This window comes from Palaemon carinicauda, chromosome 32 (genome assembly GCF_036898095.1).
Source record: "Palaemon carinicauda isolate YSFRI2023 chromosome 32, ASM3689809v2, whole genome shotgun sequence".
NCBI classification, from domain to species: Eukaryota; Metazoa; Arthropoda; class Malacostraca; order Decapoda; family Palaemonidae; genus Palaemon; species Palaemon carinicauda.
The window spans coordinates 19,358,030-19,371,633 of record NC_090756.1 but is presented as its reverse complement, the minus strand read 5'-3'; the positions used below and the strand labels follow the sequence as shown (position 1 = coordinate 19,371,633).

Here is a 13,604-nt window from a genome sequence, read left to right as displayed (position 1 = left end):
TCCAATATCATGTCCTCTTTTATCTTATCTTGAGGCAATATTTGATCCAATCTTCCTATGTGCTTTTTATAATGAAAGATAAGCGCATGCAAACTCTTCCGTTATCATCAACACCATAGGTTACCTATTTCATTAAGAAGAAATATGTGGTATTTCGGTAAATGTGAAATAAATTCTTTAACGTTATTTTAAGAATAATTTTTTCGAGGCTAATAAACCAGTTAAGTTTTGCAAGCAAAAATTAATAGTCTGTAATTTCCTCTCACGGAATTAACAAAAGCTATCTTCATTTCAAGATTAGAATATATTTATTAAGTACACCATAAAATCAACCACGAAATCTCCCCCTTGCTACCGTGGAAACGAGTAATCAAACACAAGATGTTTACTGCTGGGAAGAAGTGGTTTGGCTGCGTCCCTGTTTAGGCTAAACTCGTTCTTAAGGATACTTCGAAAAAGCAGACTTTTCCGTTGCATCCCCCTCCCGAAGGACCACACCAGGACCACACCATCGTCAAGGCTTCCGAAATTCGATCGGATTTTGCAATATCGAATGGCTGAAAGTAGTGGTAATTAGCCTTTATTAATTTATTTCTTTAGCTTTGCGGTTTGTTAGGGCCGACATTCCTTCGTCTGGCGGGATGAAGAAGAACGTGGCATTGACTGTGTGATGTCCTACAGTTAGGTAACAATGACCAAAAAATGTGCAATATTATTAAAAAGGAAAATAATCCCGGAGCGAAGAATTTTGTTGCTGCATGCGAAGGCTTCCGTGTACGAAATTATTTTACTAGTCTGCGTTCGTTTTCAGAATTTATCCATCTTTTCTGCCACACTATTTTGGGTATTTTTGTGCTATATTTACACTGTAAACCTATTAAAACAATCTCATTTTCATACGACAATTTATTCATTTCATGAAATAAACACTCATAAGACACGAAAAACTCATTAAAGCTGCATTTAATTCTATTTATCGGTAACGAATCTAAAAATTCGGTTCTCAGAGATAGATGCAGTTGCCTGTCACGATAATTATAGTAAGCAAGCAATGGAAAATGATAAGGCTTCATCCAGCGGTATATCCTCGTATGAACGACTTATACGATAAGGTTAGTTTTACACCATTATCAATATATCGACCCACGACGGAGAATTGCAAGGCAAAGAGGCCGGACCGACTCAAGATCGATATATAATTGTTCACGACGAGGGACTGGCGAGCGGTGGCAACTGCCATGATCGTCGCCTGGCCAAGTCTTACGGGGTAGTAGTGGTCCGGGCGGACAAAGTGGGTGTGTGCCATCCCTTCTCAACATTCATCAATCCAATCATTCCTTTTTTAGGTATGTTGATTCTCAGCTGCTTTTAGATTAGCGACATTGTGCCGTTACGAACCTTTCGTTCTGCACGTTCGATTTTCCATGTCTTGAGCGATGAAAAACAAAATACCCGTTCGTTATAAAAGAAAAAAAAAGTGCAAATGGTCTTTAGAATCAGAGACTACGCACTTTCAAGCAATGCTCGGTTATATATAAGAAGCTGGACAAGTTGATCGACATTTTACGATGATTTATATACCTCTAATTCGACTCGTTTTCGAAATATTCGCTATAATAAGAACCGTTGTTCTTGAAAGCATGGGTGACGAAATGCTTTTGGATCTGTCGAGTTCCTCGTGTAAAAAAGGAAGATGATTTTTTTCGTGCACTTATCAGATCTATCCCACATGTGAATCTGGAAGCACATGTTGACACACTAACACGCATGTTTAGAAATGTCCTTCACATTTGTCACATACAGGTTTGTGTAGGTGTTATTATACATCACGTTCGAGTAACATGCAGTGGACACTTAAATTTATCATGAAAGAGATAACGTACCTGGAATTGTGAAGTATCTTACCCTGTTTTACCTTATTAGATTTCCCGTTTCTTGATTATCATTTGTTAGCCTTAAGAGCTGATAATTAGGTCTCTCTCTCTCTCTCTCTCTCTCTCTCTCTCTCTCTCTCTCTCTCTCTCTCTCTCTCTCTCTCTCTCTCAATAGTGATTGCCTTTTTTAATATTCTTATATTTTTAGTTGGCAGAACGATAGACTTTAAACTGTAGGCTACTTGAATGTAGACGTCTGTAATATATATATATATATATATATATATATATATATATATATATATATATATATATATATATATATATATATGTATATATATATATAATATATATATATATATATATATATATATATATATATATATATATATATATATATATATGTGTGTGTGTATATATATATATATATATATATATATATATATATATATATATACATATATATATATATATATATATATATATATATATATATATATATATATATGTGTGTGTGTGTGTGTGTGTGTGTGTGTGTGTGTCATAAATTCTTACAATGTTAAATAGGTTAAAATTGTGTGCAATGACTTCGTAGTATTGCATAGCTAATTGATATTGCTTCACGGAAAACAATATTCTCGGCAAAATGTTACGTAATTTTGAACGACAATTGTTTATTTTAAAGACGTGTCCTTAGAATATATAGTAGATTGGTTTCTAAAGCTTATTATTATTATTATTATTATTATTATTATTATTATTATTATTATTATTATTATTATTATTATTATTATTATTATTATTATTATTATTATTATTAGCTAAGCTACAACCCTACAGTTGGAATGTAGGATGCTATAAACCCAAGGGTTTCAACAAGGAAAAATAGCCCAGTGAGTAAAAGAAATAAGGAAATAAACGGCCTGAGAAATAATGAATAATTAAAATAAAATATTTTAAGAACATTAACAAGATTGAAGTATATTTTTTCATATAAAAAAAAACCATGAAAAGATAATTAACAATCGCTGCATGTTTGAACTTTAGAAGTTCCACCGATTCAACTACCTGATTAGGAAGATCATTCCACAACTTGGTCACAGCTGGAATAAAACTTCTAGAGTATTGCGAAGTATTGAGCCTCATAATGCAGAAGGACTGACTATTAGATTTAACTGCCTGCCTAGTATTACGAACAGGATAGAATTGTCCAGGGAGATCTGAATGTAAAGGATGGTCAGAGTTATGAAAAATCTTATGCAACATGCATAATGAACTAATTGAACGACGGTACCAAAGATTAATATCTAGATCAGGAATAAGAAATTTAATAGTCCGTAAGTTTCTGTCCAGCAAATTAAGATGAGAATCAGCAGCTGAAGACCAGACAGGAGAACAATTCTCAAAACAAGGTAGAATGAAAGAATTAAAACACTTCTTAGGAAGATCTTTCCACTTCTTGATCACAGCTGAGATAAAACTTATAGAATACTGTGTAGTTTTGAGACTTATGATGGAGAAGGCCTGACTATTAGAATTAACTGCATACCTTGTATTACGAACAGGATGGTACTGTCCGGGAAGAAGTACGTGGGCTAGAATATTACATTCCTATACTCACTATGGTGCCCGTCAAGAACAACGCGTTACGACGTATTAATTAAAAATTCAACAATGATGCTAAGAAAAGACCCACGTACTCCCAACTGTTTGAGTTTGAAAATAAGGGCCTCATGATTAACACGGTCAAAGGCAGCACTAAAATCTAGGCCAATCATACGAACTTCCTGACCACAATCAAGGGATTCCTGTATATCATTGGAGATTGTAAGAGGGGCATCACATGCTCCAAGGCCTTTACGAAAGCCAAATTGTAAACTAGGGAACAGATGAATACCTCCAGCAAACCTATTTGAACATTTTGCCAAAAGACGTTTAAAAAACTCTAGATAATATAAGAGTTATGGAAATTGGACGGTAGTCTACTAGACTTAAGGCACCACAAATGTATTTACACAATGGAGAAACATTACTAATTATCCGGCAAGTGCTAGAAGAGGAGTCTCTTACTAATTTGAGGAAAATAACATACTTTGAAACTAAGAAATCCAGTCTATATAAAAAACAAAAGAAAAATACCATTTGGGTCCACAGCTCCCTGAGCACCAAGGTCCATCAAGAGAACTTTAATTTCACGAGACCAAAAAACTAAATTAGTTAGTTTAGCCTCGGGAAAAACATATCAGCCAAAATGGTTGCCTTTTCCTTTGGACAGTGGGTGACAGAGCCATCTGCTTTAGGTAAAGGAGGAACGGTTACTTCTATAACAAAGATTGCAGATTTATGGGTAGTCCACCACTTATGCTCCTGGGTTGTACCAGAAAGGGTTTCTTTTATGGTTAAATTGTATTCTTTTTCAATTAAAGCATAAACTCTCTGAGCAAAATCTCTTAGCTGAGTATAGTTATTCCAAGTCAAATCTGATATGTTGCTGTACCAACCGTGTGTCACACGATCGTACATAGTTCATTTTGTGTATATATTATGCTTGTATCTTCGCTCTTCCCTCGCACTAAAAAGAACCAGAATAAACATGTCTGTTTTTCTCCTCTGTAACAGTGTCTGTTTTTTTAACATGAAATTTCTTGTTGCTTTGAGCTTTTGTATATAAAGGAGAGTGTTCTATAATAAACTCACTCAGTTGCTTTCAACCTGTCTTTGAGTCACAACCTTCTCTCGGCCCGTCACATTGCCTTTTCAAAGATGGTAGGCCTCCTGCTTCTCCAAATAGGCACGTCTACAATCATCATTGAACCAGGGGTTGTTTTTCACCCGGTACTTAAGCACACAAGAAGGGATACGCCTATCAATTATGTTGACTAGACCCCCGTTTAAGAGAACAACAGGCTCAACACTATTATATAATTGTGACCAATACAAGTTCAGAAGATCACTCAAAAAAACCATTCCAGTCTGGTTGAGATTTTGTATTAATCCTACATGAGTATGGCATATTAGGGACAGGCTGCTCAGTCTTCACTACTAATGCAATTAAGGCATGATCAAATGTCCCAATTGGAGAACCAGCCTTACTTTGTATAAGTCTCTGATTCAAAGTTAGGTCAGGATATTGAGATGAGCATCTTCTGTAGAACTTTTTAATAAGTTTTTCTATAAACTTCCTATATTGTATTAAGCATGTACACGGCATAAGTTAGTGCAAGCTACTTTTTTTTCTACGGTGTGAGTTAGAACGAGCTACTCATTTCTACAGCGTAAGTTAGTGCGAACTAATGTTTTCTACTGCATGAGCTAGTGCAAGCTACTCTTTTCTACGCCATGAGTTAGTGCGAGCTAATCTTTTCTAATGCGTGAGTTAGTGCAAGCTACTTGTTTCTACTGCGTGAGTTAGTTTGAGCTACTCTTTTCTACACCGTGAGTTAGTGCGAACTACTTGTTTCTTTATGCCGTGAGTTAGTGCAAGCTACTCGTTTCTACCCTCTAAGTTAGTTTGAGCTACTCTTTTCTACACCGTGAGTTAGTGCTAACTACTTGTTTCTATACGCCGTGAGTTAGTGCGAGCTACTCGTTTCTACGCCGTGAGTTAGTGCGAGCTAATCTTTTCCACTGCGTAAGCTAGTGCAATCTATTCATTTCTATGCTGTGAATTAGTGCGAGCTAATCTTTTCTGCTGCATGAGGAAGTGTGAGCTAATCTTATTTACTGCGTGAGTTAGTGCAAGCTAATCACTTCTACTGCCTGAGTTAGGGGAAGCTACTCATTACTGCGCTGTGAGTTAGGGCAAGCTACTCATTACTACGCTGTGAGTTAGGGCAAGCTACTCATTACTACGCTGTGAGTTAAGGCAAGCTACTCGTTTCTACAGAGTGAGATAGTGGGAGCTACTTTTTTCTGCGGTGTGAGTAAGTGTGAGCTAATCTTATCTACTGAGTGAGTTAGTGCGAGCTACTCGTTTCTACTGGGTGAGTTAGTGCGAGCTACTCGTTTCTGCTGCATGAGTTAGGGCAAGCTGCTCGTTTCTACTGCGTGAGTTAGGGCAAGCTACTCATTACTACGCTGTGAGTTAAGGCAAGCTACTCGTTTCTACAGAGTGAGATAGTGGGAGCTACTTTTTTCTGCGGCGTAAGTGTGAGCTAATCTTATCTACTGAGTGAGTTCGTGCGAGCTACTCGTTTCTACTGGGTGAGTTAGTGCGAGCTACTCGTTTCTGCTGCATGAGTTAGGGCAAGCTGCTCGTTTCTACTGCGGGAGTTAGGGCAAGCTACTCATTACTACGCTGTGAGTTAAGGCAAGCTACTCGTTTCTACAGAGTGAGATAGTGGGAGCTACTTTTTTCTGCGGCGTGAGTAAGTGTGAGCTAATCTTATCTACTGAGTGAGTTCGTGCGAGCTACTCGTTTCTACTGGGTGAGTTAGTGCGAGCTACTCGTTTCTGCTGCATGAGTTAGGGCAAGCTGCTCGTTTCTACTGCGTGAGTTAGGGCAAGCTACTCATTACTACGCTGTGAGTTAAGGCAAGCTACTCGTTTCTACAGAGTGAGATAGTGGGAGCTACTTTTTTCTGCGGCGTGAGTAAGTGTGAGCTAATCTTATCTACTGAGTGAGTTCGTGCGAGCTACTCGTTTCTACTGGGTGAGTTAGTGCGAGCTACTCGTTTCTGCTGCATGAGTTAGTGCGAGCTACTCGTTTCTACACCGCGAGGTAGTGCGAGCTAATCTTTTCTAATGTGTGAGTTTGTACAAGCTACTCGTTTCTACGCTGTGAGTTAGTGTGAGCTACTCCTTTCTACACCGTGAGTTAGTGCTAACTACTTGTTTCTATACGCCGTGAGTTAGTGCGAGCTAATCTTATCTACTGCATGAGTTAGTGCGAGCTATTCGTTTCTACTGCGTGAGTTAGGGCAAGCTACTCATTTCTATGCCGTGAGTTTGCGCAAGCTACTCGTTTCTACAGGGTGAGTTAGTGGGAGCTACTCGTTTCTACAGAGTGAGATAGTGGGAGCTACTTGTTTTTACGTCGTGAGTTAGTGCGAGCTAATCTTATCTACTGCGTGAGTTAGTGCAAGCTACTCGTTTTTACAGCGTCAGTTAGTGGGAACTACTCTTTTTTGCTGTGTGAGTTAGTGCGAGCTACTTGTTTTTACTGCTTGAGCTAGTGCAAGATACTCATTTTTACTGCGTGAGTTAGGGCAAGCTACTCATTTCTATGCTGTGAGTTAGTGCAAGCTACTCGTTTCTACAGAGTGAGTTAGTGCGAGCTAATCTTTTCTAATGTGTGAGTTAGTATAAGCTACTTGGTTTTTACGCTGTGAGTTAGGGTGAGCTACTCGTTTCTACACCTTGAGTTAGTGCAAGCTACTCGTTTCTACAGAGTGAGTTAGTGCGAGCTAATCTTTTCTAATGTGTGAGTTAGTATAAGCTACTTGTTTTTACGCTGTGAGTTAGGGTGAGCTACTCGTTTCTACACCTTGAGTTAGTGCAAGCTACTCGTTTCTACAGCGTTAGTTAGTGGGAGCTACTCTTTTCTGCTGTGTGAGTTAGTGCGAGCTACTCGTTTTTACTGCTTGAGTTAGTGCAAGCTACTCGTTTCTACAGAGTGAGTTAGTGTGAGCTAATCTTTTCTAATGTGTGAGTTAGTACAAGCTACTTGTTTTTACGCCGTGAGTTAGGGAGAGCTACTCGTTTCTACACCTTGAGTTAGTGCAAGCTACTTGTTTCTACGCTGGCATTTAGTGCCAGCTACTTATTTCGACGCCGCGAGTTAGTGCTATCTACTTATTTCTACGCCGTGAGTTAGTGTGAGAAGCTAGTCGTTTCTATGGCGTGAGTTAGTGCCAGCTACTTATTTCTACGCCGTGAGTTAGTGCGAGCTACTCTTTTCTACGGCATAAGATGAAGCGAGCTACTCGGTTCTAAGGCATGATTTGGTACGAGCTACTCATTTTCATGGCACAAGTATCGTTATTAATCTATATTCTGTAATATGTTTTCACAAGTGTCTAGTACCAAATATCTTCCTTTTTTGACACAGTAAGCTTCTTTTAATGTGTCAATTTGAGTTAGTGCGACCTACTCGTTTGTTTCGTGCCATTTATTGTTGAAATAAATATTGGATTATTGTGTAAATTGATGGAAATTTTTTTTATTTGCCTTTTTCTCATTTTATTTGTTTTATTAATTAAAAGGTTTTGTTTCTTCATATTACTTTTTTGATAAAATAATAATAGTAATAATAATTATGATAATATAAATAATAATAATAAAAATGATGATATAAATAATAATGATAAAAATAATAATAGTAATAATAATATAGTATTGAACTTGATATTAGTAATTTTTGTTACCATAAGAACATTAAATCCTTTTGGCTGAAAGAACAAAGCTCGTAGTTACTGACTTAAACAAAAAAAAAAAGAAAAAAAAAAAGAAAAAAAAAAGAAAAAAAAACTCTTGCTCTAAAAGTTACCAAATAATAAAAATGAAGTAGAATAACCATTGTATTGCCTTGGGAATGTACTTATAAGAAAATATCCTTCTGTTAGTTAATATTGGGGTACTACTACTACTACTACTACTACTACTATTGTGGGTAACATACCAAAAATAAACCTTAAAGTCATATTCTCAACCAGAGTGCCTGTAATAGAAATATAGAGTATATATGGTAGATAAACATTTATTATCTGTAAATTAATATGATAAATATTTATGCACCAGAGATGGCATATGTTTATTAAGGTTAAGATATGACTTACGAATAGCAAAAGCAAGTGATAGAACACCCAAACCCATTTCTGCCAAATGTAGGACCAGGCGATGGTTGCTTGTATTGGTTAGACTCCTTAAGGATGGTCGAGTCATGTACAACAGTGAAATCTATCAACAACTCGTATTCACTGAAAGGGATAAGTACTGCACTGTAATTGTTCAGTGGCTACTTTCCACTTGGTAGGGTTAGGAGAGACTCTTTAGCTATGGTCAGCAGCTCTTCTAGAAGGACACTCCAAAATCAAACCATTGTTCTCTAGTCATGGGTAGTGTTATAGCCTCTGTACCACGGTCTTCCACTGTTTTGGGTTAGAGTTCTCTTGCTTGAAGGTACACTCGGGCACACTATTCTCTCTATTTCCTTATTTCCTTTCCTCACTGGGCTACTTTTCCTGTTGGAGACCTTGGGCCTATGGCATCCTGCTTTTCCAACTATGGTTGTAGCTTAGCTAATAATAATAATAATGATAATAATATGTTGGAATAACTTGATCTCATTATTATTATCATTATTGCTTGCTAAGCTAAAACCCGAGTTGGAAAAGCAGGATGCTAGAAGCTCAAGGGCTCCAACAGGGAAAATAGATTACAAATCACTAGTGATTCCAAATACCAAAGCAATGGCAGTGAATGGGAAGAGATTATATATCTCGCCACTCGATTTATTTCACACAGTGTGCCTCAGGTATGTACTGTAAGCTGGGATTTGATAGTCGTCAAAATTTTTAATTCCAAAATCCTTTTGGTGGTCTATTGGAAACGTCCCTACCTGGTGATCTCCCAGACTGGGGTTCGAGTCCCGCTCAAACCAATAGAGATAGCGCTGGACTTAGCAGGGGCGTAGCTAGAGATTTGGAGGCCGGGGGGCTAGAATTAGTAAAAAGGCCCCCCTCTCCCCCCTAAATCTGGCGAGTTTTTGGTAATATTATGAATTTACTCATTACTTTTATGGAGCCCGGGGCCATTTTCTAAATGCAAATTCTGATCCCTTAACTACACCACTGGAACTGAATAAAACTGAAAATATTTTTGCTTCTAATTCGAAATTTAGTTTGTGAAACAAAATATTCCACTTATATGATATTAGAATTTTAGGGGAAATGTCTTATTGTGAAAAATATAAACTGGGGTAAAAATAATTTTTAAAGATTCCTTAGAAGAGGAAATGATACATTCATTGAAATTTTAGACTTCAGTATAAAGTAAATTTTTCTCATAAGTACACAAAACATTAACCCTTTGAGTACCATTGGACTTATTTTACGTTCAGTGATATCCAGTATCTTTTATCTTATTATTTATGCATAGTAAAATTTTATTGAATATGTAACATTATATAACTATGGAAAGGAAATTTAAATCATATCTAGAATATTTTTTGTGGTGAGTAAAAGTCCTCATAAGTGAGTCTAGCACTTGAGTAATTTTTTTTTTTTTATGGGCGTGGGATTGAAATGGTTAAGAAAATAGGAAATAAGGTTAAGGAATTAATTGAATCAATGATTATCTTGAGCATTTGTAGTATTAGCGCTGTAATACGAGTATTTTCTTTAATGTTTGTACATGAGTTTCTTACATTCTTTGATTCCTTTACAGGTTTCTTTCTGTTTCAACTCTAGGTCAAACAGAGCCAAGAAAATTTGACTAATCTAATCCAAGAACGCTGCTTTCCAAAACAAACATAATAATTGATCGCTTTAAGTGAAGCAAACCAGCTGGGAAAATTGAGATAGAACAGACCAACAAGACGATCAGAAGCATTTCTTAACCATAGTGAATTGGAACGCGAAACCAAGGCCATAATCGGACAAACGTAAACAAACGCCGCTTCGCAGGTGCTTCTTCTCCCAAGAACCGGAAGATAAGTCTTACTTTTTGTGCCACCCGCAAAATCCTTCAATGAAAATGGCCACAGACAAGATCCAGAGAACGTTGGCCATGATCAAGCCAGATGCCATGGACAGAGCATCAGAAATCGAAAAGGTTATTCAGCAAGAGGGATTTACAATAGTCGAGGTGAGGTTTCTAGATTGTCTTTTCCCCCCTAGCAATTTGAGTTCACATCTTAGTATGGTTTCTTACCAGTTAAGATTACAATAATTGGTTGATTATTACAGTTTACATTTTAGTATGTTTTCTTATCAGTTAAGATTACACTTTTTGGTTGATTATTACAGTTTACATTTTAGTGTGTTTTCTTATCAGTTAAGATTACAGTATTTGGTTGATTATTACAGTTTACACTTCAGTATGTTTTCTTTTTAGTTAAGATTACACTATTTGGTTGATTATTAAATTTTACACAACTATGGTTTCTTATCAGTTAAGATTACACTATTTGGTTTATTATTACAGTTTAAATATTAGTATGGTTTCTTATCAGTTAAGATTACACTAATTGGTTGATTATTACAGTTTACTTTTTAGTATGGTTTCTTATCAGTTAAGATTACACTATTTGGTTGATTATGAAATTTTACACTTTAGTAAGGTTTCTTATCAATTAAGATTACACTACTGTATTTGGTTGACTATTAAAGTTTACATTTTACTATAGTTTCTTATAAGTTAAACATACACTATTTGGTTGGCTATTGCAGTTTACAATTTAGTATGGTTTCTTATAAGTTAAATATACACTATTTGGTTGGTTATTACAGTTTACAATTTAGTATGGTTTCTTATCAGTTAAGCATACACTATTTGGTTGGTTATTACAATTTACATTTTTGTAAGGTTACTTATAAGTTAAGATTACACTATTTGTTGATTATTAAAATGTTGGTGTGTATGAATTAATTACATATTTATCTTGCAGCTGTAAACATTTTCACTATCGCATACGATATTTAGTTTAGTTTATGTATTTTGAGAACAGGATATCCAAGTATTCGTACCTAAGGTGTATTTCTAATTTTAATCTTTCAAATTAGATTTAGTTTTTTCGTTAGGCAATTTCAGAGTGATTTTATGCTTATATATATTCCTAAATTCTTCTAATCTCTTACTTACGTACTTCAATGAAGTTTACTTTTTTTCTTACGTGTTCCATCTATCTTTATCTGCCTCATGTATCAAGCCTTTTCGACGAAAGCTAAATGAGCAATCGCCATTTCTCTCCTACAGCGGCGGAGAACTCGCCTGTCCCGTCCGGAGGCAGAAGAATTCTATGCTGAGCACCGAGGAAAGCCCTTCTACGAGGGCTTGGTGCAGTACATGTCCTCCGGAGATGTCCTGGCATTCATTCTGGCTGGTGGGTGTTGTTGTTTGGTCTTATTTAGTCAGTGATACAGTAATATTGTATTTACAACCTCCTAATACAATGCAAATCCCATCAACTGATCTATTACATTTTCTTTCTCAGGAGACGACGCCATCACCCAGTGGCGAAGCACCTTGGGTCCCACGAAGGTGTCCCAAGCCCGCCAAGAAGCGCCCAATTCCATCCGGGCCAGATTTGGTGACCCAAACAATGATTCACACAACGCTGCTCACGGCTCTGATTCCGTAGCTTCGGCCCAACGAGAGATAAAGTTCTTCTTCCCTGACTGTGAGTATTCGGATTAAAATAACAGAAAATGTATGGCAGAAGAAGAATCGTTCTGAGCATGCGCACGACGACGCTTTTGTTTACTTGGGACTGTTCGCTTTGGACAGATATGGTCTTTTGCTTCAAAATCTTCCTCTACCACAACTGTAACTGCTACTACTAATTCAACTGATAATGCTAACTGTTGCTTTTATTTATTAAAAACAATTTCTACTCTGGATTTTCACCAATGGTTACTTTTAAAGTTATAGCTTCATCACAACGGGAAATATATGGTGCATCAAACACTGCCATGTGCATTTTCTCTACAGTACAGTGTTTCTCCATTTTTTTATTCAACACTAACCCATTCATACTAATTAGATAACCTGCTTTTTTTGTAGTTGTTAGAAAACTGCATGATGTAGAACTAATTAAGTAGATAAATATTTTTAGAATAAATTTTGGTCTAATGTAGTCTATAGGTTTATGACCAAACCAAAAGCAGTGGATAGACAGGCTTTCAGATTTAAAAGAAAATTGATAGGACGATGAATCTCGTGATTTGTTTAATATAATTGATTGCGATATTGCTGTGCTAATAACACACATCTCAACAGTGTTGGCATGAATAGGCTAATTCTTAAAGCTGTCTATATAGGCCTATATTACTGCATTTACTTGTTCCAGTACTGTCAGGTTATTTAACAGCTCACCTTGACTCTAACTGATACTGTAGAATTTGTAGGTCTTCTCACACCCTCTCCTGACGAGGAATAGTTATTCTGTCTCCCTTTGTAGACCTATGTAGCTGCTTCTCAACATTGTATAGTCTGTATTCTAATAGGCCTATTGTTGCTTACTTAAGAGGAGATTTACTTAATTTCTTTTATCACGAAAGTTGGTATGCTCATAATGAGAGCTATGGTATCACCAAATCATTAGGAGGGTTCGTAAGAAAAAGCATTTTGGTCTAGCAGTTTAAACAAAACAACCATGTTCGGGAAATCTATGAATTATTGGATAGCTATAAATCTTTCTACATACGTACTACACATAAATATAAATAGCACATATGTATGTCATTAGATAACACATTTCTTCAGGTTTGTTATTGACCACAACTTATCCAGAAGCCATAGTCTGAACTAGGCTTATATTGTGTTTACAACAGTGAATCCACACATCTCTAGGAGGACAAGAGAATGTGTATATTAACCTGAACTCTAGGGATAGCTTATGGGAACCTGGAAAAACAAAAGAATGGGAAGAATTCCACAGCTTAATTACACTTCACCACTTCTGCACTATCAGTTGTTTGTACGCACTTAGGCTCACTTTGCTCTCTCTAAACCAGATGGAATTACTTCCTTATCATTAAAACACGAATTATTCATTTATTTTTCTCTTTA

General features: G+C 36.4%; 1 protein-coding gene across 2 annotated transcripts in view; it reads left to right on the top strand.

Annotated features, from left to right (window-relative positions):
• Positions 1-369: 369 nt before the first annotated feature.
• LOC137625293 (nucleoside diphosphate kinase homolog 5-like) overlaps positions 370-13,604 on the top strand; it is a 21,868-nt gene continuing 8,633 nt past the window's right edge. Inside the window, exons 1-4 of one of the 2 annotated variants that reach the window (XM_068356108.1) lie at positions 370-569; positions 10,260-10,679; positions 11,790-11,916; positions 12,028-12,213. In XM_068356108.1, the coding sequence (XP_068212209.1) occupies positions 10,563-10,679; positions 11,790-11,916; positions 12,028-12,213 (430 nt within the window). In that variant the 5' untranslated portion in view covers positions 370-569; positions 10,260-10,562. Of the gene's footprint in view, positions 570-1,104; positions 1,347-10,259; positions 10,680-11,789; positions 11,917-12,027; positions 12,214-13,604 lie in introns of those variants that run through there. The other variant, XM_068356107.1, reaches the window with a different exon arrangement.